Source organism: Montipora foliosa, chromosome 3 (genome assembly GCF_036669935.1).
Source record: "Montipora foliosa isolate CH-2021 chromosome 3, ASM3666993v2, whole genome shotgun sequence".
Classification (NCBI taxonomy): Eukaryota; Metazoa; Cnidaria; class Anthozoa; order Scleractinia; family Acroporidae; genus Montipora; species Montipora foliosa.
Window position 1 is genome coordinate 70666665 of NC_090871.1, and position 23277 is coordinate 70689941.

A 23277-nucleotide genomic window follows, 5' to 3' on the forward strand; every position below is an offset into this window, starting at 1 on the left:
TATACTCTCATGATACTCTCCTACGTCATTTTCATCCAGTATCCCGAAAGTTGAAAAATGCATCTTAAAAATACTACTCGTTATGCATGGCCTTTTTCAACTCGTCAACAGTTTTTGGCGGAGTCATGAGAAAAACTCTTCTGGTATTACCGATTTTTAGACTTGCACTTGCATTTCCGACTCCATAGTTGCTTCGCGCGTGAACCTGCCTACAATCGACGTAAGACTTGAAAACATGCACAGCACGTCAACGAAACATGATCGTTTGGGGCCAAAAACGTAGTCAATTTAATGACCTGAGTCCGCAAACGTTTCATTGGTCAAACGTGACAGGTATGATACTAAACCGTTAACGTTTGAAAGGTAAAACTACGCGCAAAATTAGTCACACTTCAAGGATGAACGCAAATGGTGGTAATCAAATTTGACGCAGAGTTTTGGAAATCAAAATAGCTGTGAGGTTGGTTGATCGGGTGAATAGGCCAGACTCTTTACAACGTTCAACAGTGAAAAAATATAATTTATTTAACTCTAAGGAAAAGAACGACTTCCCACAGTTTAAGGGTAATCAAATACTGATTGAATTACTGCTCTTACATCAAAGAAATTTCTTATAGGAAATGCTATCGAGGTAAACCTCATCTTAGGGCGAATCTTTAAATAAATAGAGGACTTGATTCACTTTTTGAAAGCCTGAAGAGAAGGTATCATTTTTGACGAGATAGCTAGGAATTCATGAGTTGAACACCAGTATTCCATTTTGGTTAGTGTTAGTGTGTTTCAGGAATAACCGGCTCTGATTGCTTGATTGACGAGTTGAATTAAAATGAGTAGAAGCCCATGCCTTCAAAACGAACATTGAAAAAGCTAGAGAAAAGTTCTATGATGATCCACAAGAACAGATACCTACAATATAAACATATTTACAACACTGCACGGATAAATTTCGTGATGTCACCATATTTTCAGATAAAATGTAACTCGGCTTTTTTATCAAAGTTACAAATCTAGTCTTTTATTTAGGAGGCCGGCGAGGTCTCCGAGTTCATATTTTACCGGTGTGGTTGAAACGACCGACCCGGGTTGAAGCTTGTTGGTTGTTCTGCGTATCAGAGTTACCCCTGAAACGCTGGATGCACCTGATACGCTTGATATTCTTGATACGCCGGACACCCCTAATACGCTTGCTGCACTTGACAGAGCCTTAGAAAGGAATTTATCACCCGACTCTGGGAGAATAATTGATTTAAACTCAAGAGTGCGTTCGACTGACCCTATTGCGGAATAAGAATACGTGGAGTGATGTTTTAAAATGGTATGTCTGGCGTTTTGACGCAACAAGGATAATATACATTTGTTTAAAGTAGCATTTGAGCAGATGTTTTACAATAGAAACATATTTGCATTCTCAGTATTGCACTGGAACTAGCTTGCAATGGAGGCTAATGCGGGGAAATTTATTAAACACTTAATGACTGGTCCCGAGGGAAAGAGTTAATTTTGTTTCCCGAGAATCTCAATGTTTCCCCGAGGCGCAGCCGAGCGAAACATCGAGATTCGAGGGAAAAAAATTAAATCATTAAGTGATTTGTCATAAAAAGAAAAACGTGCAACGGCAACAGCAACGGCGGTCGTTGGTCAACATTTGTGGGTCACACTGCACTGTTACCCTCTGACGTCATAGATTTTGCAATGTTGCCCGCTCAGAGACTTTTGGCAGGAAACAGTTTTATTGTTACATGTCATGAGACCTCGAAGTAACCAATGAGAGCGCACGCTGTAGGGAAAAAAATCCAGCTCTATAAGAATAAAAAGTATTAGCATTTGAAAAGATTTTCCCGCATGAGCTTATTGCAAGCTAGTTCGAGTCCAATACTGAGAATACGAATATGGTCTATTTTAATAAGACTCTCCGCAAAAAAGGATTTTTACCTTTTATTCTATGTATTCTTCTCCTGGAATAGAGTCAATCGAAATCACCCCCCACTCAAATGCAAAGTAGTCAAGCACGTGTTGACTTTGAGAGCCTCAGAAAGGGCCCGGATTCAGCGCCAGCAGCATCGATTTTGTTCCTTTCCAGATACAAAGTAGTCAAGCATGTGTTGACTTTGAGAGCCTCAGAAAGGAATTCAGCGCCAGCGGTACCAATTTAGATCCATCCCAGATATCACAGATTCAAACCAGTCAAGCATGAGTTGACTTAGAGCCTCAGAAAGGAATTCAGCGCCAGCGTTATCAATTTCGTTCTCAGCCAGATTCAAAGTAGTCAAGCATGTGTTGACTTTGAGAGCCTCAGAAAGGAATTCAGCGCCAGCGTTATCAATTTCGTTCTCAGCCAGATTCAAAGTAGTCAAGCATGTGTTGACTTTGAGAGCCTCAGAAAGGAATTCAGCGCCAGCGTTATCAATTTCGTTCTTAGCCAGATTCAAAGTAGTCAAGCATGTGTTGACTTTGAGAGCCTCAGAAAGGAATTCAGCGCCAGCGGTACCAATTTTGTTCCGTACCAGATTCAAAGTAGTCAAGCATGTGTTGACTTTGAGAGCCTCAGAAAGGAATTCAGCGCCAGCGTTATCAATTTCGTTCTGAGCCAGATTCAAAGTAGTCAAGCATGTGTTGACTTTGAGAGCCTCAGAAAGGAATTCAGCGCCAGCGTTATCAATTTCGTTCTCAGCCAGATTCAAAGTAGTCAAGCATGTGTTGACTTTGAGAGCGTCAGAAAGGAATTCAGCGCCAGCGGTACCAATTTTGTTCCGTACCAGATTCAAAGTAGTCAAGCATGTGTTGACTTTGAGAGCCTCAGAAATGAATTCAGCGCCAGCGTTATCAATTTGGTTCTCAGCCAGATTCAAAGTAGTCCAGCATGTGTTGACTTTGAGAGCCTCAGAAAGGAATTCAGCGCCAGCGGTACCAATTTGGTTCTCAGCCAGATTCAAAGTAGTCAAGCATGTGTTGACTTTGAGAGCCTCAGAAAGGAATTCAGCGCCAGCGGTACCAATTTCGTTATGTCCCAGATTCAAAGTAGTCAAGCATGTGTTGACTTTGAGAGCCTCAGAAAGGAATTCAGCGCCAGTGGCATAGATGTCGTTCCAATACAAATCCAAACTAGTCAAGCATGTGTTGACTTTCAGAGCCTCAGAAAGAGATTCAGCGCCAGCATAACCAATGTCGGTCACAGTCAAATCCAAAGTAGTCAGGCATGTGTTGACTTTGAGAGCCTCAGAAAGGCATTCAGCGCCAGCGGTACCAATTTCGTTCCATCTCAGATTCAAAGTAGTCAAGCATGTGTTGACTTTGAGAGCCTCAGAAAGGAATTCAGCGCCAGCGTTATCAATTTCGTTCTCAGCCAGATTCAAAGTAGTCAAGCATGTGTTGACTTTGAGAGCGTCAGAAAGGAATTCAGCGCCAGCGGTACCAATTTTGTTCCGTACCAGATTCAAAGTAGTCAAGCATGTGTTGACTTTGAGAGCCTCAGAAATGAATTCAGCGCCAGCGTTATCAATTTGGTTCTCAGCCAGATTCAAAGTAGTCCAGCATGTGTTGACTTTGAGAGCCTCAGAAAGGAATTCAGCGCCAGCGGTACCAATTTGGTTCTCAGCCAGATTCAAAGTAGTCAAGCATGTGTTGACTTTGAGAGCCTCAGAAAGGAATTCAGCGCCAGCGGTACCAATTTCGTTATGTCCCAGATTCAAAGTAGTCAAGCATGTGTTGACTTTGAGAGCCTCAGAAAGGAATTCAGCGCCAGTGGCATAGATGTCGTTCCAATACAAATCCAAACTAGTCAAGCATGTGTTGACTTTCAGAGCCTCAGAAAGAGATTCAGCGCCAGCATAACCAATGTCGGTCACAGTCAAATCCAAAGTAGTCAGGCATGTGTTGACTTTGAGAGCCTCAGAAAGGAATTCAGCGCCAGCGGTACCAATTTCGTTCCATCTCAGATTCAAAGTAGTCAAGCATGTGTTGACTTTGAGAGCCTCAGAAAGGAATTCAGCGTCAGCGGTACCAATTTTGAACTCACTCAGATTCAAAGTAGTCAAGCATGTGTTGACTTTGAGAATTTCACAAAAAAGGTTCACATGAAAGACTCCAAAACCCACGGCGAGATCTTTAATAAGGAAGTTCTGTCCAAAGGTCTGAAGTAACTTAGACTGAAGGTTCTCTCCATGACATTTGCATTCCAATATACAATCAAATGCGAACTCTAAAATTTCTTCTTTGTAATTCTCCATTGCCATATTGGACGAACTTGCAAGCTCTGCTATGCTTTTTACCAACGAAACTGTCATCTCTTCAGATGTTGCGGACAAAATACCACTCATGAATAAAAACACTTGTTTCAGTTCATTCCTGTTCCATACATCGGTCACTACTGATTTACAATCTGTGTCTCCATCAAGGATCTGATAAGCAAGATAAAAGGCAGCAAAAAACTCTTGAAAGGTCTTGTGAAGAAAGCCAAAACGCAAGGAAGGTTTTCTCTTGCTGCCACCGGACTGGATCGACAGAAACCCAAACTTGATCAAATTACTGGAACTGACTTTAAATTCATTCTCGTCGAAAAACAACTCTCCTTTACCTAAAGACTGCAACGCCATGCATCCTAACTGCACCAGGTCATCCTTGTAAATTTCCAGTAGGTCAGCATCACTGCCACTCGATGATTGATTTCTCTTTTCATATCTTAACAAAACACATCGCACAATTTCTGTGTACAACTGTGTCCTTTCCGGTGGAAGTACACCCTTGAAATCTTCAATAAGGATGCAAAGTAAAGCTGTATTAAGAGGATTCCGTGTCAACTCTATCAAGTCTCTATTTGCAAACATGTCAAAATCAAGCTGTTTGATTAGCTCTTTTGCCAAGTGTTCCATGCCTTTAAAGTACTTAAGAATGTAGCTCTTTGCGTCTTCAAAAGTAAATCCGATGATCTCCCACAGGGCGTCACAGTACCGCCTTACCCTCTTACCAGCTTCATGGCGTGATGTGATAACAATGTGGCAATTGGGTAGGACTTTACTTTCCAGAAGGTCATTACACATGTCAACTTTACTGGAATCCACTTCATCAAGTCCATCAAGCACTAACAGAACCTTGGATTGATTTTCTCGAATGAACTTGAAGAACCATTCCTTTGCTTCTTCTTCAATATCAACAGGAAGAATTTGGTCATCAATGGCCTCCCAAATATCAGTTTTGATATCACGACACCTTAAAAGCAACAGAACGTCAATCTCGGGAAAAGACTTGTCCCATTCTTCTCGTTTCATTGCCCAATCATATGCCAGTTTCTGACAATAAGTCGTCTTTCCCATGCCTGGGTCTCCTTCAATTAAAACAGTCCATGGCTTTGCACAATCCTTGTGTCCTCTAAAGATAGCTGTCATGTTGGTTATTTCATCAGTCAATGTTCCCCTTGTCTTTTCTTTACCCAAAATCTTTAGCTTGGTAAAAACGTCATCGAGATGAAAGCTGAAGTCATCAAGCCATGGAACAGGAAAAATAATTTTTTCACGAGTACTGTAGAGCTGACGGACCCTTTCTAGAATATTGGCAGAATATGGTAATTCTGCAAAAGACAAAAATAATTTTAAAAAGGTGTTGCCTGTAGTGTTTTTTCACTCCAATCTCAACCTTATTGTGTTCTTAATTTTGACACCACGGAAGGTCCCGTATTCAGCAATATTTGAAAAACAAATAACACGAACAAAAAATGTAGTTTGATAGTAATGCAAATTACTTTTTCCCATTGCAAAGTAAACGTCATAAGTTTGAGACTGATCTTTGCGCCTGTCATGCATCCGGGTTCCAAAACCTACATGAAATACTTGCTTAATTTTTAACTCAAGATATCATTTCTTCAGAAAAAAAGTTGTAACAACAGGTCAAGTATCCACTCCAAAAAAGACACAATTCTCTCAAGCAGTCTTTATCATATAATATTCTCCCTATCATTGACTGTAATTTGTAATATTAATGTGGAATAACACACATCCCCTGAATGAAAATTTATGCTTTAATAGTTTTAGTTTTTTAGTTTTAGTTTTCCGCTATCCACTCAAGCGACGTCCAGACCTTACTTACTTTATTTTATTTTAATAAAAACTATTAAGGCTTGTAAGCTTAGGTTCACTCACATGAAACTTAAGATACAAAATACCAAGTTTTTACTGTATCTGTGGTAAAATTAATACTTAATATCTGGAATAGAATTTTTAAGTTTCTTTCTGAAGGAAGCCGGAGATGCAGAGCCAGTTTTATCAATAGAGAGCGAGACGAAAAGGAGGGAAGACGAAAGGAGCTTGCATGCCTTGTGTTGTAGCCTGACATTTCCTTTCAGTGATTTGAATTTATTACCTTGATCTTGCTGACTGTGTGTGCTGCTTCCTGCAGCTGCTGAGAGAACATCAGCACAGCTTGCTTCTGGATGCACAGGACCTATTGTAAAATAGCCAACATAGTCCGTTGTCACGTTAATGACAAAAGAAACAGCAAGAATTTTATTGGCACTGTCAAAGTCAAATAATTATATTAACATTTAGAAACTAGACAGAAAGCCGAAGAACCCTTTATGACACAGCTGACTAAAAAGAGAATCGAACTAAGCTAAATTAAGAAATTGATCACCTACAATAAACTATAACTTAGCGATGTACAGTTGTATTCGAAAACATAGTACAAGTGCTGAAAAATCAAAGACAACACACATCAGAAAGCAAACCAAGTCAGTGGATCTGTATCAAAATAGCAGAAATAACTAGGACTTTGACAAGAATACCTGTAATTATAAACTGAAACAGTGGGTAAGTTGGTATATTGAAAGTGGAAGAGAAAATCATTTCATATCAATAGTACAAGGTTTTCAGTATTGTTTATCAGAGAAAAATAGTAAATACCAAACTTAAACAGCACAAAAAACATCCCAAGATAGTATGTCGCAAATGTAGGCCATGCGCAAAAACCTTATAGAGCATTAAGAGGTAGGCGTTTCCCAAGAACACAAATAATTTTAATAAGTCAAATATGGATATATGATAATAATAATACTAACGATAAGTGAAGATAAAATTTACTTTTTCATAACACGTATTGTATTTTATAGCCTTCTTGTGCAGCATGCTCTTGCTTAATAAATTCATTGCAATAGTGTATTGATCAAGACAAGGGAAAAGTGATATTTGCAGACTTAAAACCTTGAAAATATTTCCTTCCACAGAGCCAGTCAAATGCGACACATACACTGTTGCGTTTGTTATTCACTTTTTTTCGCCGCTATGTTGTTGAAATTTTTTTGGGGAATAAAAAAAGAGTCATTATTGGCAAAAATATTAAATGCATTTTGCTAAATTTCCGGGGTTCCCAGCCATGAGAGCCTTTTCCCTCTAGAAGCCCTCTGCTGCTAGACATTTCTGGCACCCATTACCTACAGCACACACAGTTGGCGATTCACAGTAATCAGCAGCAATCCTTTGAGTCTCATGAAACTAACATAAAGATAAACCAAACAAAAGGATCACTCACACACAATTCCACGTGCCGACAACGACTAATAAAAAGGGCGTGCGAAAAACTGAAACACAACACCCCCTTTAACCGCAAACAAAAAACCCAAAGAATTCAAATGATGTCACGCAAAAATAGTAACGCAACTGTAACAATAATTACAGGCTATATCTGGATAAGATTTGACCAAAACAGATTCTTCAGCTGCATCTGGTCAACTCCAGTTTGATTATTGTGGACACTAATCCCCTCTTGATTATAGTTTTATCACACAAAATCCACTTTCCACTTAAGTAATTTCAAGAAATCTTTCAGTGATCTGTATGAAGTAGTTACCTTGTTCATGATGAGTGTGTGTGCTGCTTCCTGTAGCTGCTGCTGCTGAAACAACATCAGCACAGCTTGCTTCTGGCTGCCCACAATCTATTGTAAAATAATCAACACGGTCTGTTGTTAAAGAGAAATCTTTTAATATTCGAAAATATTAATGAAATCGCATAATTTCCCGCATAATTGGTGCATAATTAGACTTAAAAGTGGTGCATAATTTCCCAATTTCTTCACACCCTATCAGAAGCCCTGTTTATTGTAAAGCAGTCAAATTAGACTTAACAACAAGGAGCAGTTGTCCATCCTTGATGGTCAGCAGTGATTATTAATAGACACATGCCCCTGGATCTTGTGAAGTTTTGAAACCACTATGCATGATTGAAACACATTGCGTTGTAATTCATTGTGTTTTAAAAGGATTCATTGGCATTTTGGGAAAATGTTTATCAGTGTTCTTCCACCCTCCTGGCTGCCTCGTTGACTGATCTTATCAGTGTTTATTTATTGGCTACTCATGCACTCTCTTTCCCAAAATTATTGCTTTTAGTAGTTTATTTCTTTTTCAACAGAAGACACAAATCGTTCAAAATGCTGTTGCACCATCAGCCTACTAAGTTTTTACTCCCAAAACCCACCTGCATCTCTAGAAGTCTTCATTTTACACTCCCACTCATTTAGTTTGTCTGTAATTCTGTTGTCACCCTCTTTCCACTGTTTCAGAAGTTCTTGGAAATGTTCCTCATCTAGTGGATCCATTTCTTGTTTCTCTATTTCACAAATGGCATCTTCATATTTAGCTCCACCCAATCGTACCAGAGTTTTCTGGATCTGATCTTTGTATTTGCAAAAAAATGCATCACTAACAGAGGCCTCTTCTGCACGGGCCAATACTGCATCCACAAAATACTTCAAACGTACAATGTCAGACTCACAGCTGGTGTCAAGGGAATGGGGAAGTAGATCCCAGCCAGTGGATGGAGGCCTCAGGTTACAGATTGTCCTCAGAAGCACAATCAAGAGTGAATTGTCAAAGCCTGTGGATGATACTGAAGAGGATTTAACTGGATACAATTTACTCCATTGCACTGGATTGAGGATTCCTTCTTTTTTAAGAGACCGAAGCTTAGAGTGCACTGGCTCACGTTTCAAGGCACCGCAAAGGTCTTGTGGACGAATTATTCTGTCAAACGTATCCCTCAACACTTGCGAACCCAGCCTGACCAGAAGGCAACATAGCAGTGTGTAGTTAGTTTGTCCATCACTGGGAATAACTGCCACAACAGCACCTGAAACAAGTGTCAGAGAAGATCTTTAGGGCATCATTCATTTAGCCAGATATGTGAAAGATAAATAACACAGCACTGATCAAAAGTTGTTAATAATTATTAAATAAAGACTGGTGTAACAAGCAAGCCAAGTGAAGCTTGGAGCTTATATGAAATAGACTTCCTTGGATAATTAAATAATAAACAGTATATGGTTAAGTACAGAGTGAGCAAATACTGTGCAAAATCTAAATGGTACCTGTAAATAGGCTTTTAGCAAGCTAATCCTTCCGTTTTCTTTTAAAAACAATAGATGGTAAGCTACATGTAATTAGTGAAACAGGCAATGATCTCCAGATTAAGGATGCTGAACTGCTTCATATTCGTTGAACAAAGATTTGACCTGTACTGAGAGGAAAATCCAGTTTGTACTGGTGGACCTGATGACTAGTTGAAAAGAGACTGCGAACGCTACAATGCACTTCTGCAGAAGGTAAATACAATTTAGGTTGGAGCAGTAGCTGAAGGATCAGGCAACATTGCAACATGTTACAATGTAAGTAAGGATATACTAGAGAGTAATGTAAGACCAGTAACATTTTCAATTATAGATAAAAGCGAGCTTTGGCAATAATTCCTACAGACTTCAAAATCTTTTTTGTCACAGAATTAATATATGATTTCCAAGAATGGTGCCGGTCACTGATGACACCCAAGAGTTAAAATTTTAGTCTCCACAACTTGCTTGATCACAGTATTATCCAGAACTAGAGGAACATTAAAATCATGAAGTTTGTTTTCGTGAAATTCAAGGATAACTTATTTACTTTAATTAAGCCAAGAAACAATTTTTTCAAGCAGGTGGTTAACAATGGAAATAAGGTAGTTGTGATCCTCACGAGAACAAAAATAGAGTTTTAGTCAGACTAGAGACATTAGGAAGATTTTTAACAAACAAAATAGACAAAATAGGTCCAAGGATTGAACCTTGTGGAATGCTACATAATGTAAAATGTTTCTAAAATAAGATCAACAGGACCTACACTGTAATCCGAACAAATTGGAACCAGTCCTTGAGATAACATTAATTTTTAGGATTCCACGTCAAAGCAGTGTTGCAAATACCATAGTGTTGAAACTTCTGACTCAATATTTCATGATTAATAGACTATGTATCAAATGCCTTAGACCAATCAAAGAAGATGGCTAAAGTTGTTTCATTTTTGCCAGTAGCTGACAATATACAACAATGTACGTATAATTTACAATTGAAATTAGATCAATTAAGGCAGTGGAATGGTTGTTTCGAAATCCAAATTGCTTCGAGTAGACAATACTATTCAAGTCTAAGAATTCAAACAGTCGGTTGAAAATGACTTTTTCAAAGAGTTTAAAGGATGCAGTAGGAATTGATATTGCCCTGTTAAGTTACTGAAAAGTGTGGGGTCGTCTGCCTTAAAAACTGGAATCACTTTGGCGATCTGAGAGATTCAGGAAACACATACTCCAGTAGATAAAGAGAGATTGATTATGGTCATGAGGGGCTGTGCAATATCTTCACACGACTGCTGAATAACTTTCATTGATATATTATCATCTCTGGGGGCTTCACTGGCGTTGCTCAATTCCTTGACCATAAGTGGCTGCAAGGAGATAGAATCAAAAGGAGAGCCAGACACTGAAGAAGTCCTTCTACCTTGGGCAACAAGTTAGTGGTGGAATTTTTTCTCAACAAATTACATTAAGGGCCATCATCATGATGACCGCATTTAAGACCATCCAACTTAAGCAACTTCCAGACCTTACTTACTATATTTTATTTTAGATTATTTTTACCATTGTATAATTATTAGATTAACAGACCATAAAATACAAATGTAGATGCCAGAAAAGAAGAATTAATGTTGAGGAAACCGTAATAAAAACCATTAAGGGTTGTAAGCTTAGGTTGACTCACATGAAATTTTAGATGGATATTAATTTAACAAATATACAAAATATGAAGTTGTTATCTGAGGTAGAATTAATACTTATCTGGAATAGAATTTTCAAGTTTCTTTCTGAAGGATGCCAGTGATGCAGAGCCGGTTATATCAATAGAGAGGAAGACAAAAAGGAGGGAAGAAGAAAGGAGTTTGCATACCTTGTGTTGTAGCCTGACATTTCCTTTCAGTGATTAAAATTTATTACCTTGATCATGCTGACTGCGTGTGCTGCTCCCTGTAACTGCTGAGAAAACATCACCACAGCTTGCTTCTGGATGCAAAGGATCTATTGTAAAATAACCAACACAGTCCGCTGTCAGGTCAATAATAAAAGCAACAGCAAGAATTTTATTGGCACTTTCAAAGACAAATATATTAACATTTAGAAACTAGACAGAAAGAAGAACCCTTTAAGATACAGCTGACTGAAAAGAGAATGGAACTTAATTAGGAAATTGATCAGCTAAAATAAACTATAATTCAGAGATGTATTCAAAACAATAGCACAAGTGCTGAAAAATCAAAGACATCACACATCAGAAAGCAAAGCCAGTCAGTGGATTAGTATCAAAATAGCAGAAATAACTAGGACTTTGACAATAATACATGAAATTATTGAAACAGTGGGTAAGTTGGTATATTTAGAGTGGAAGAGAAAATCATTTCATATCAATAGTAAGAGGTTTTCACTATTGCTTAAATAAATAAATAAATAATAATCTTTATTGAGGAGATCAATTTCACTGATAAGTGATTTACAAAAGAGTCCTCATGCAAAGATTAAAATAAAACAAAAAGGAAAAAATATAGACTAATATATGAATATATAAAAATTAGACTAAAGACTATTTACATTTCTTAATGCTCTTTTAAAACTAGCTAATGATGGGCTTTGTATGATTGAAAGGTCTAATTTATTCCATTCGTTTGAGGCAAAATTTGTCGAAGACCAATGCCCCCAATTCCTACTAGATGCACTCTTACAGATATTGTTTTTACATCTTGTATTATAATCATGTTTATCTTTATTGAATTCTATATTAAAACAATGTGAAAATAAGTTATTTCAACATTTATAAATAAAAGTTGCCCTATGCTCGGCCCTACGTCTTGCGTCTTGCCCAGCGGCCCGCGGCCCACGGCCCGCCATGACCCAACGGCCCACGGGCCGCGAAGGCCCCGCGGCCCGGAAGCCCGGTAGCCCAGTCCTGATTTTCTACAGTTTTTTTGTCCAGCGGTAAATCCACGCGCATGCACAGGTCTGCATCGGGTTTTGGCGTGCAAAATGGACGACGGTGAGTTTGAATTCGTTTACCATTTTAATCATTTGAATCCATTGTTTCTGTTTGTTGTTGTAAACAGACGAAAACAACAGAGAATGACAACGTTTTTCACTTAGCAACATGCAACGAAAGAAAGGATCGAAAAGGATTGAAATGATTATTAAAATGGTAAACGAATTCAAACTCACCGTCTTTCATTTGCGCACCCAAACCCTATCCAAGTCTGTGCATGCGCGTCGATTTACCGATGGACAACAAAACTGTGTGGGCCTCCGGGCCGCCGGGCCGTTGTGGGCCATGGGCCGCTGGGCCTTTGGGCCACCGGGGTGCCGGGCCGTGGCGGGCCATGGGCTGAGGGCCGCTGGGCCACGGGCCTGCTTTTAGCAAAACCCAAGTAGACCCAGCTTCTTATATATCTCAGAAAACATTTGATCTACATGATCTTGCCAAGTTAAACGGTTATTGATAACAATACCTACATGTAAGTACTTAAACGAACTTACTTCATCAAGATCCATGTTATCAACCTTAAATGATATAGAATCAATCTTATTCAGTTGTTGACTGCTACCAATAATCATGAAATTAGATTTACTTATGCTAAGCATCAAGTGATTTAACTTCAGCCACTTGCTCAGTTCTTCCAAGTCAGAGTTCACGTAGGACTTGATATGGTGCAGAGACTTATCAGAAATAAAGAGAACGGTATCATCTGCATAAAGAGTTACGTCATTGTTATGTAGTGATCCAAGTAATCTGGTAAATCATTGATGTAACACGTAAAGAATAAGGGACCCAAAATGGAGCCTTGGGGTAAACCAATTTGAACGGTTTTTGGACTAGACTTTGTACCGTTGCAGACTGTCACTTGCCATCTATTGGACAAGTAAGACTCAAACCAGTTGTAAGCAGGAGAGGCATTCGGAACACCAAGACTGCATAACTTAGACAATAGAATGGAATGGTTAACCGTATCAAAGGCCTTAGTCAGGTCAATAAATATGGCACCAGTAAGCTGACCTTTGTCCATGGATGATAGGATTTTATTTGTAAACATAGCTGAAGCGGTGACAGTAGAAGAGTTCAGTCTAAAACCAAACTGTTTTTGAGAAAGCAGGTTAAGGGTGTCTGGAAAACCCGAATAGCGAACAGTCGCGAATACCGAACAGCGAATAGTCACCAATAGTGGCGAATAGTTGCAAATAGTGACGAATAGTCACGAACAGTGACAAATAGTAACAAATAGTGGCAAATAAGGGTGGAGGGGGGGGGGGGGGTGATTGTGACGAAATGACGAAAATTTGGTACCCAGTACTTCCTGGTCAACCGCGCAGCAACGTTGGATGGGATTTTCCCGCTAAAAAAGCAGTGATGTGTCGGCGAAGGACAGCTTGAGCCCTGAGAAGAAAAGGTAATAAATGCACTGAAATCCTGTTGCTTATTTGTATAATTAATTAACGCAACGGTTATCAGAGTAGCTCGTTTGTCTCTTTAATCACAAACCACTTGCCTCACATTTTGATTTTATTCCCTTTTACAGAACGTGTCTCGCCAGATCGGACAGCACAGATGAGGATGATGAAATTTACGTTCGGGTGCCACTGTGCGAGGAGATGATCATGAGCTTGATGTATTAATGAAAGTAATTTATATTTTTGCATTTTGACGTTTGTTCTTCTTTAGAGTGTTTGTAAAAGCATGCACGAAACTCTCTTTCGACGACAGGTGAGCATATTATTTGCTTTGATTACGAGATTGTTCAGCATAAGGCAGTGACTATTCGCAACTATTCGTCACTATTCGCCACTATTCGCACTGTTCGTACTATTCGCTATTAACGACTATTCGCTGTTCGCTATTCGCGACTTTTCGCTATTCGCTATTCGGGTTTTCCAGACACCCAGCAGGTTAATTATTATCACAAAGATATCAGTATAGTTGCTTATGTACAACTTTCTCTAGTAGTTTACTAATAGTAGGTAGTACCGATATCGGTCTGTAATTAGAAGGATCTTGCTTACCGGTATTCCCTTTTTTAAAAAGAGGAGATATCTTTGCCAGTTTCCATGTGGACGGAAAGCAGCCAGTGTTTATAGAGATGTTAAATAATGATGTAAGACTTGGTGCAACAATATCAGCAGCATCCTTTAACAACCGAGAGCTCACTTTATCCAAACCAACTGCCTTGTTGGGTTTAAGTTCATTTATCATCTTTATAACAGACTCGCAACTGACCGTTTTAAAAGCAAAAATGCTTGAGGCTTGATTTACACCGTTAGTTGTCAGAGTGTTCCTCATTGTAAATTTCTCAGCAATAAAATTGTTAATTTGTCATTAACATCGGGCAATGTACCTAATTCTAGGAAGATTGTGAAAGTACCTCCACTATTAAAAAAACCAAGCCTGGATTATGACACATTAATTTTGGCAATTTTAGGCCTGTTTTAAACCCATTGTTTCTGTCTAAAGCCTCGAAAAAGTTGTTGCCTACCAACTGCAGGAATATCTGACATAACAACCTCAACGAAATTTTCCAGTCAGCTTACAAGCCCTTGCACCGCACTGAGTCGGCTCTTTTAAAATGATGTATTTGATTTGATAGAAAGTGGACATGAGGTTATCCTGCTTTTCCTCGATCTATCTGCTGCCTTCGACATAGTGGACCATCATAAAATGTTACAGAGAATGTCGGTTAGGTTTGGCATTCCAGGTACTGCCTTTAAATGGTTCCAGTCCTATTTGAGTAACCGCCAGCAATGTGTCCATTGATGGAGTACACTCATCAATGAAACCTCTTCATTGTGGAGTTCCTCAAGGATCTGTACTTGGCCCATTACTCTTACCTTCTTCATACAGATCCAATAAGCGAAATCATGAAATTCCACAGTTGACCATGAACTATCACATGTATGCTGACGATACTCAACTATATTTTTCTTTCAAGTCAACGAATCCTGACGATCCTGCTGACTCCAAATCTAAGGTTGAGGCATGTGCTAGTGACATCATATCTTGGATGACTGTGAATCATCTCAAGATCAAGAGTGACAAGTCGTCAGACATGCATCAATTCTATCCAAGTGGGTAATGACATTATTACCATCTTAGTCAGTTTAATAACATTGGTGTATTGTTTGATAGAACATTATCTATGCAGGATCAAGTGAGCGATGTGTGCAAATCATGCTTTTATCATTTAAGAAATACTATTCTCAAAATCAATAATAATGCATGAGGTAATTAACCAATTATGTGGCTTCATTTGGGTCACATGGATGCTCCTTGATACGCAGTAAAGAACTGTTTTTTTAACACGCATGATTAGATATATATCCAAACACACATGTTAGGATATCCAAACACGTGTGTTTGGAAATCAATTTCCAAAAGAATGCAACCTTTCTTCAAGACTTTGCACACAGTGAACATCATGATAATCTTTGAACACAAGCAGTCCTTCAAAATACCAATGCTGTTGTAACAGCACCCTAAGTTTTCGCTTCATAGCAAAACATAGTGAATTTTTGGGTGGAATTTTTAAATTGGCATTTTCTTGAAAATAAAAATGCTCATGACTTAAAAAACCAGACAGTGCATTTAGAGACATACAGTAATAATTATATACAGGCCTCATCTGGATAAAATTGAACCAAAACCGATTTTTCAGCTGCACGTGGTCAACTCCAGTTCGATTATTGTAGACAATATAAATCCTCTCTGGATTAGTTTTATCACACAAAATCCACTTTCATCTTTCAGTGATCTGTATGAAGTAGTTACCTTGTTCATGATGTGTGTGTGCTGCTTCCTGTAGCTGCTGCTGCTGAAACAACATCAGCACAGCTTGCTCCTGCCTGCACACAATCTATTGTAAAATAATCAACACAGTCTGCTGTTAGCTTAATAACAGAACAAAACAGCAAGAATTTAATTGGCAATATCAAATACAAAGAGAAGTCTATTAACATTTAGAAAATATTAATGATATCACATAATTTGCTGCATAATGAGACTTGAAAGTGGTGCATAATTTTTCAAATTTTTTTTTTGCATCCTATCACAAGCCCTGTTTATTGTAGGGATCGGCTATTCATCGAGTGGATCACTCACGGTTTTTGGTAAACCAGTCTATAAAGCCTCGATAAAAATCGTCTCGATGAAATAGGCACTCAATCTTGCACGAAGACGTGACTGGTTTAAAAAAACGAGCCTCGTTCTTAAAATTAGACTCGTTTAAAAGACCCGTCGGAAAACGAGACTGGTTTGGAAAGACTCGTTCGGGACCGCTAGAAAAGACCCGTTCGGATAGATTTGTTCGATAAACGAGACTCGTTCGGAAAATGAGACTCGTTCGGAAAACGAGACTCGTTCGCAAAACGTGACTCGTTCGTGAAAACCAGACTCGTTTGTGAAGGGAGGTTAATTTTGGTTTTTATTTCACCGTAAATGGTAATGTAAATATCAAGAATATTATTTAGTTGCAGTCTTACGAAAATATAGATGTTGTCCACAAACTCTGGCTTTAAACTTTCTTAACTTTGAAGACAAAATTGTTATGTATTTGGGGGATGTACATGAAGCAGGGGGCAATGAATTCTTATTTCATTTGGAGTGGAATGGTTTATTTCAAATACTCTTATTTTCAGCAACTAACTAACAAATTGTTTGTCCAAATGTTACTAAAGTAAAGAATAAAAAGATAATTATTATATTCATTCTCGAGTTGTACCATTTGTGTACTTAAAAATCAGTTTATTTTCTACTACTACAACCTGTTTCATCCTTTGGAATTTTCTTTTCTCAACAATAACCATCAAATAAAGTGCTTCTACCATTCTACCTAGAAACTACAACACGATCTTAATGATCAGAATAAATACAAAAATTGCCAATCGAAGTATTGAATATGAAAATAACACAAACTTCTAAAAGACCGAGGCTATCAGGGATAACGTTCAGGGGCGCTTTCCACTTCAACGGTGGGAAGTAAAAAAGAACAGCCCTTTCCAATTCTTTGAATTAAAATAATAATAATAATAATAATAATGATGATGATGATGATAATAATAATAATAATAATAATAATAATAATAATAGTAATAAATGGAAGTACTGGTGCCACTAGCATAATTCCCGATTCCTTGTTGCTAATTGTAGAATCCAGGCTCTTACACACTTGCCCTGTTTCATTTGGCTGTGAAATTAGGTCTTGCTGTTCCTTTTTATAAAAAATTGTCATCTGTAGTGATGGATAGCGCCCCTAAAAACAACATTATTTACGGCTAAAAACGATACCATCAATTAACAGCGTTTTGCTCCACCAATTGCTCTTGACGGTATATATTTGGTTTATCCAAAAAATGCAGGATGAAAGGAAAAATTTTAAATTACTCACAATACGCTACAATCTGCGACACAAAACTACCACATTAATTACCTACACCCTCTCCCGCATTCAATGCTGCACAAGCATAGAAAGCAGACTCATTTATCAGGCGAAAGTGGATCAAAGTAAAAACTATTCAGAAATGCAAAGTGTGGGCTTGTGTCGGAGATCGTAGGCGAATCTTTCGTTCAGACAATATTCCGTTCTACGTTATCGTCCGGAAAATACACGCATTATTCTATACACAAACTAAAACACGATCTATATTGCATAACTTATAAATATACAAAAAAGATTATAAACTTTATTTCAATTTTCCCCTCCACATCCACCCAACGGTTTAACTGTGAAAGGTTACACCCCCACATCATTCCCTCTCTCATTCTTGTGGGTGGTAGCTTTTTCACGGTTTCGTTTTCCTTTCCTGGCGAAATCACCATCCTATGAAAATGAGAAGAAAAAGGTTTTGAATTGCCATTAGTCTTCTATTTGTTATATCGCATATAAACCTGTTTATTTCGTGTCAGTAAGAGCCGTGCCATTGCACTCGCGTCGTTTTAGCACTTATTATTATTATTGGTATAAGCTCATTTTTACAATAAAACCCCACATCGACAATTTTCATTTATTTACCAAACTCCAAACCACTTTCTGACTTTTTTGGGGGGCCCAAGAGGTCTATCAGGTACTGTCCAATTGCATGAAAAAAACTTACAACGCCAATTTTTCGCACCCTCCTCTCACCTTATCTCTACGGAAACGGGAAATGCGGCAGAAACCAGCTGTAAAAACAGATCCATGTTTGTAGTAACTACTGCCCTCCAAGTGTATCCGTGGGATTTCATATCGCCACTCGTAAGTGGTCGTTCTTCCGTCAAAGTGGCGAGAGAAGCAGGGAGGTCATGAATTCTCCAGGAAAATGCCACGACCATCTCTTCCTTTTCTTCCACTTGTTCCATCACAGTTTCCTGTAGGCGAGTATACAGTACATTTCAGTGTCTTTTCTCCTCCCCTTTTTTTGTTTTCATTGCTTTAAACAATACAGTGCACACCGCTCTACGGAAACCGGCTTAACACGGACACCCCGATATAAGAGACAATTCATTTTGTCCCGACGAAAAGTTCATATTCTCTCTATAGAATTAACCTGCTTACTATGAAAACCCGTTAATACGTATAACGCAAACTTTTCCGTGTCTTGAAGGAGAAACTCAATCAAGCTTTACGGACAGTAACAGTGACAGTAAATTTTGTCCAAGAATACTGAGCGAGTAGTTGAACGTACGGTTTCCACAGTTTCACTGAACTTGTTGCAGTTACAATTAGGTATAAATTTATCCAAGAGTATGATAAATAAACCTTAGGTTTCCGTATATTAAAATTGTCACAACCAAACTATAATTTAAACGTTTTTTTGCCGTTAAAATGTCGCCCTATTCTTTTTTATTTGAGAACCCGCTGGACATCCCGATAAAACGGACACTTTGACATGTCCCCTTGATGTCCGTATTAACGGGATTTCAATGTATTTTTAAATCGATATCAGTTTTAATACTTACCTTTCTTTGTATTAGACCCAATAACCGCTGTATCTCACCATGCTGTAAGTCATGGTGAGATCTAGCAGCATCGTACACGTGAGCACCCATGTCCCTCCTGACTATTATTCGTTGGCAGCCTCTTACTTTGCACCGTAAGGCTTTCAATGGGCACTTGTGTTGGTGCAAACACACATGAGCTCTGAAAAACATAATTATCGGTCACCAATTACCCTGAGTTACATGAAATTCATACCGGAGAAATCCCTTAGAGAGGTATTAATGGGTTTCCTTCTCAGTATTGAGTCACAAATTCTAGTAGCTCTGACATTGTAATCAATGTTCACGGATTCGTGTAATCTGTTACATGTCATGTCATTCTCGCTAGGAAATTTTGAAAGGTGTCCTTGAAATATTATTGAACACTTTGTTTAAAAAGACTACAGTGTCAAGATGTGCAAAACTCACTTAAAATTTTACCATGATCATTTGGTTAATTGTAAGGTCTTACCTCGGCAATTTCGTGCCACACCCGAGCGGGCAGTCTATTTTAGAGTGGAAACACTCCCTCCTTTGGTGTTGGGCTAAACGACTTCTCGCTACGTCCTTCCTGCAGCCTGGGCAATCTATCAAAGCTTTCTCGCAGCTATTGCTGTGCGCGTCCATGTCCTCGCGCAAGGAAGAGTGGTGGCATCCTACATTAGGACATTTGACGACAGCTTTGGGACAGCCCTTTTCATGGTCCCTTGCATGTTCCAGAGTGCCTTTCCACAAGCAACCAGAATTGGCACAATGCATAGCCAAATTTCTGGTAAGTGCGTTAAGGCTGACGTTCAGGTGCAATCGATCGCGATGGAAGGTTTGGCGGCAAACTGGGCACGGAGCTGTGTTTGATGTGGCGTTATCGGCGAGAGAGACGATAGAGTGCAAGCACTTCATGCATCCAGAATGGCCACATGCCAGGCTAACTGGTTTTATCATCACTTTAAAGCTACAATTAATACAGATTCAACGATTATTAGAATCAGTTTATGTCGCGTTCAGTTAGTGTGTAATGTTAAGTTCATTTCTGATACATTATCAACTTTTTTGGAGTAACGTGTATAGTTTTCCACCTCTCTCACTGAAAGCATCAAGTACTAATTAAAAGTAATAAATAAAACTGTTATACTTGTAACGCATTCGCACTATAGATGAAAAAGGCTCACTAGACCTACATTTTTGTTCAATCGTCGTGTATTGCCAGTGCTAAACTAGGCCGACGTTGTTCGGGTTGATAAGAACATTGTTTCTCTAAGGGGTAGGCCCTAAGTAATGGAAGACAATTTCTCAAGATTTACGCTCGATTTCCTCACTCAAGCTAAATTAAACTTTTTATCATCCATTGTTTTTTATAAATTAGAAAATTTGTGACAGTTCAGTGCAATAAAAAAACCTTGTAAAAAGTTTCATTCTCTTGGACGAAGACTGCAGTAGGAACTTCATTAAACGGGCCGGTATAGAGAAAGACGTCGGTAGAGAAAGAAACTTTAGGTTACATGCAGATTTTGGTTTTTTATTTTTTACGTATTAATTTTGAATTTCAGTGCAGAAACTTTTTAAAACGATGCCAGTCAGAAAGAGAAAGGTTTCGTGGTCACTATTCCGCTCCTTAAGAAGGCTTTTTTCGTGCGCCACACGAAAAAGCGAGCTCACTAACGATACGCCCCTTGTTCATTGACCAGCTTTGGGATGATTGTTAGTCTCCCCCGTTGTTTTCTGTTATGGAAACCCATAGTGTTACAAATGCGGTCAGTGTAAAACGCAGACTGCAGACCCGGGTAAAATGCAGACTGAGGTTATAATTTAACTGTTAAACCCTGAACCCAAACCCATTATAAATGCTAACAGTTAAGCCTAAATCTTGTTTAGGCCTAATTAGGCCTAAGGTTAGCATTTCTAAGGGGTTTGAGCTTTTTCCAAAATTACGGTATAACCTCAGTCTGCATTTTACCCCTGGTCTGCAGTCTGCGTTTTACATTGACAGGTTACCAAATAGGATCCTGGAGTCGCACTTCTTATTAAGCAGGTTTTCGTGCTAAGCGCGCCTTCAGCAAAAAAAAAAAACTAAAAAGAAGACTCTGTTTGCGCTGAGATAAAAACTGCGTCAAAAGCTTAAAATGGTGACAGTCTAAAATGACGTTGGAAAGGTATCAATGACTAATGGTAATTTGTTAGTGAAGAAGAAAGATGTAGACATCTTGTTACCTTTCCCTAAACTAAAGGCCTAATAGTATCAAGATGCCATTTATATTTTCAACGCTCCTTTTAGCATGGCGCAAGCGTCAAAACATAACAACTTGGTATGTCACCTTTACATAAATCAATATCCGCTATAAAAAAAACTATCACATTAGGATCTCTGCAAAGTCTCATGTGCTTTTTTATAGCACGAAATGCGAAACATACAAAACAGCCGACTGTTATCAGAATGCAATAGAAGTGAATGTTACTATATCAGGTTTACCAAAGGATTCGTTTTTAAACTATTCAAGCTCTTTGGTTTAGAATCAAAGTAGAGGCAATGTAAATAATACGACACAACACCTTCAGAGGGCAACTTTTGTCAATTATTATTTTTTTTTTTTCGGATAATCAAAAGGTCAGCCAAAAATCTCTCATTTCTCCAAAAGTAACAGCAAAATCTTAAATCGTGCGCGAATTACTTTATTTTGGGACGGCGCAAGCGTGGAAACATAACAACTTGGTATGTCACCTTTACATAAATCAATATCCGCTTTAAAAAAAAACTATTGTAATCATTAAATTTTAAAAACTCATTTGGGTTTGGACTCTTTCAACAGTTAAATTATAACTTCAGTCTGCATTTTACACCCGGTCTACAATATGCGTTTAACACTGACTTTTTTTTTTCCATTTCCACGGCACGCTGAACCGAACAAGGCGAACGTGACTTCGACATTCCCACGAATGTCGTACTGCTCGCCGTGAGCGTTCGAGTTACCGTCGAGTTTGCGTTATTTCAGCGGAATAATACTTGGTCGTTTTCTGTTTAACGGCTTCTATCTTCTTAACGAAGGTTCTGTCAAAGTAGTAGATACCTTTTTCGAATTTTACAGTTCATACACTTTCTACAGATATGTAGTTTGTGGTAGTTAAATTGAAACAACGCGCGTACGAGAATTTTTTTCGCAGGACACCCGCGAACTTATTTTATACGCTTACGCAAGCTTGCTTGTTTCTGTCAGGCTAATAACAGCGCTTACTTTCACGCGATTAATTTTGTGAATTCTCTCAAAGTTTGTTTTACAGGTTAAACGCGCACAGATTAATAAGCTTTAAGGCTATTTTAATGAGAGAGAGTTACTTTAGTCAAATCTGTCTCTTGAAAACAAGTGACTGAAAGGTACTTGGTAATCGATGATTTCAAGCGTTGCGCACTACAAGGATTTCAAAGCGCGTTTCAGTCTGTAGCAACCAGAAACAGTACTTACCAGACAACGCATTCATAGCCATCCTTGATCGTTTCAGAGAAGACGCAGTTGTAGATGTTGCTACCATTTGTTTCTTGCGCCATCTTCGATGTCTGGTGTACTTCTTTCAATTACGTGGAGATGAAATATCAAGACACCTAGACAAAGTATGATTGTTTCATGGGGATCGTCGGAATGAACCATCTCCCCAGGCTCTATCTCCGTTGCCTAGTCGCAGAGGAAAGAGAACCTGAGAATGAGGGTGTGAGTTGGTGATATTACGATCGCGTGCGCGAGGTTAAGTATTGGAAGTTAATGTTACAGGCTCTTTCTCTTCTAAATGTAAAGAGGAAAAAATGCGAAAATTTTGCACGCCAGAAATAGTGTCCGAGGAAAGAGTGGTCTACGATGCTCCATCGCGTTTAGACTAATGGCTCCCTTGAAATTATCACTGGCATGCGTGACCGACTGCCAGCAATCCATCGACCGAATACGTTCCACCATCCAGATACAGGGATAC

General features: G+C 38.7%; 1 protein-coding gene across 2 annotated transcripts; it reads right to left on the minus strand.

Annotated features, from left to right (window-relative positions):
- Positions 1 to 201: 201 nt before the first annotated feature.
- Positions 202 to 22930, minus strand: LOC137998143 (protein NLRC3-like). Of its 2 annotated transcripts, XM_068844577.1 has the most exons (11): positions 22779 to 22930; positions 19796 to 20275; positions 19306 to 19486; positions 18491 to 18714; positions 16471 to 18187; positions 16141 to 16225; positions 11283 to 11363; positions 8463 to 9113; positions 7834 to 7920; positions 6352 to 6432; positions 202 to 5563 (listed from the first exon to the last, which is right to left on the minus strand). In XM_068844577.1, the coding sequence occupies exons 6-11, from the start codon at positions 16193 to 16195 to the stop codon at positions 2130 to 2132; spliced, it is 4389 nt and encodes a 1462-aa protein (XP_068700678.1). In that variant the 5' UTR covers positions 16196 to 16225; positions 16471 to 18187; positions 18491 to 18714; positions 19306 to 19486; positions 19796 to 20275; positions 22779 to 22930; the 3' UTR covers positions 202 to 2129. The 2 variants fall into 2 exon arrangements, with proteins under 2 accessions (XP_068700678.1, XP_068700679.1); XM_068844578.1 differs by lacking the exons at positions 16141 to 16225; positions 16471 to 18187; positions 18491 to 18714; ... (1 more) ...; positions 19796 to 20275; positions 22779 to 22930 and adding an exon at positions 12956 to 13181.
- Positions 22931 to 23277: the final 347 nt, after the last annotated feature.

Excerpts from the sequence above, each read along its gene's own strand:
- LOC137998143 (XM_068844577.1), bottom strand. The coding sequence starts at position 16,195 with ATGTTGTTTCAGCAGCAGCAGCTACAGGAAGCAGCACACACACATCAT. Across the intron at positions 9,114-11,282 it reads ACGCAGTCAGCATGATCAAG|GTGCTGTTGTGGCAGTTATT; the intron begins GTAATAAATTTT and ends CACTTGTTTCAG. Across the intron at positions 6,433-7,833 it reads ACACACTCATCATGAACAAG|GTCCTGTGCATCCAGAAGCA; the intron begins GTAACTACTTCA and ends ATTTTACAATAG.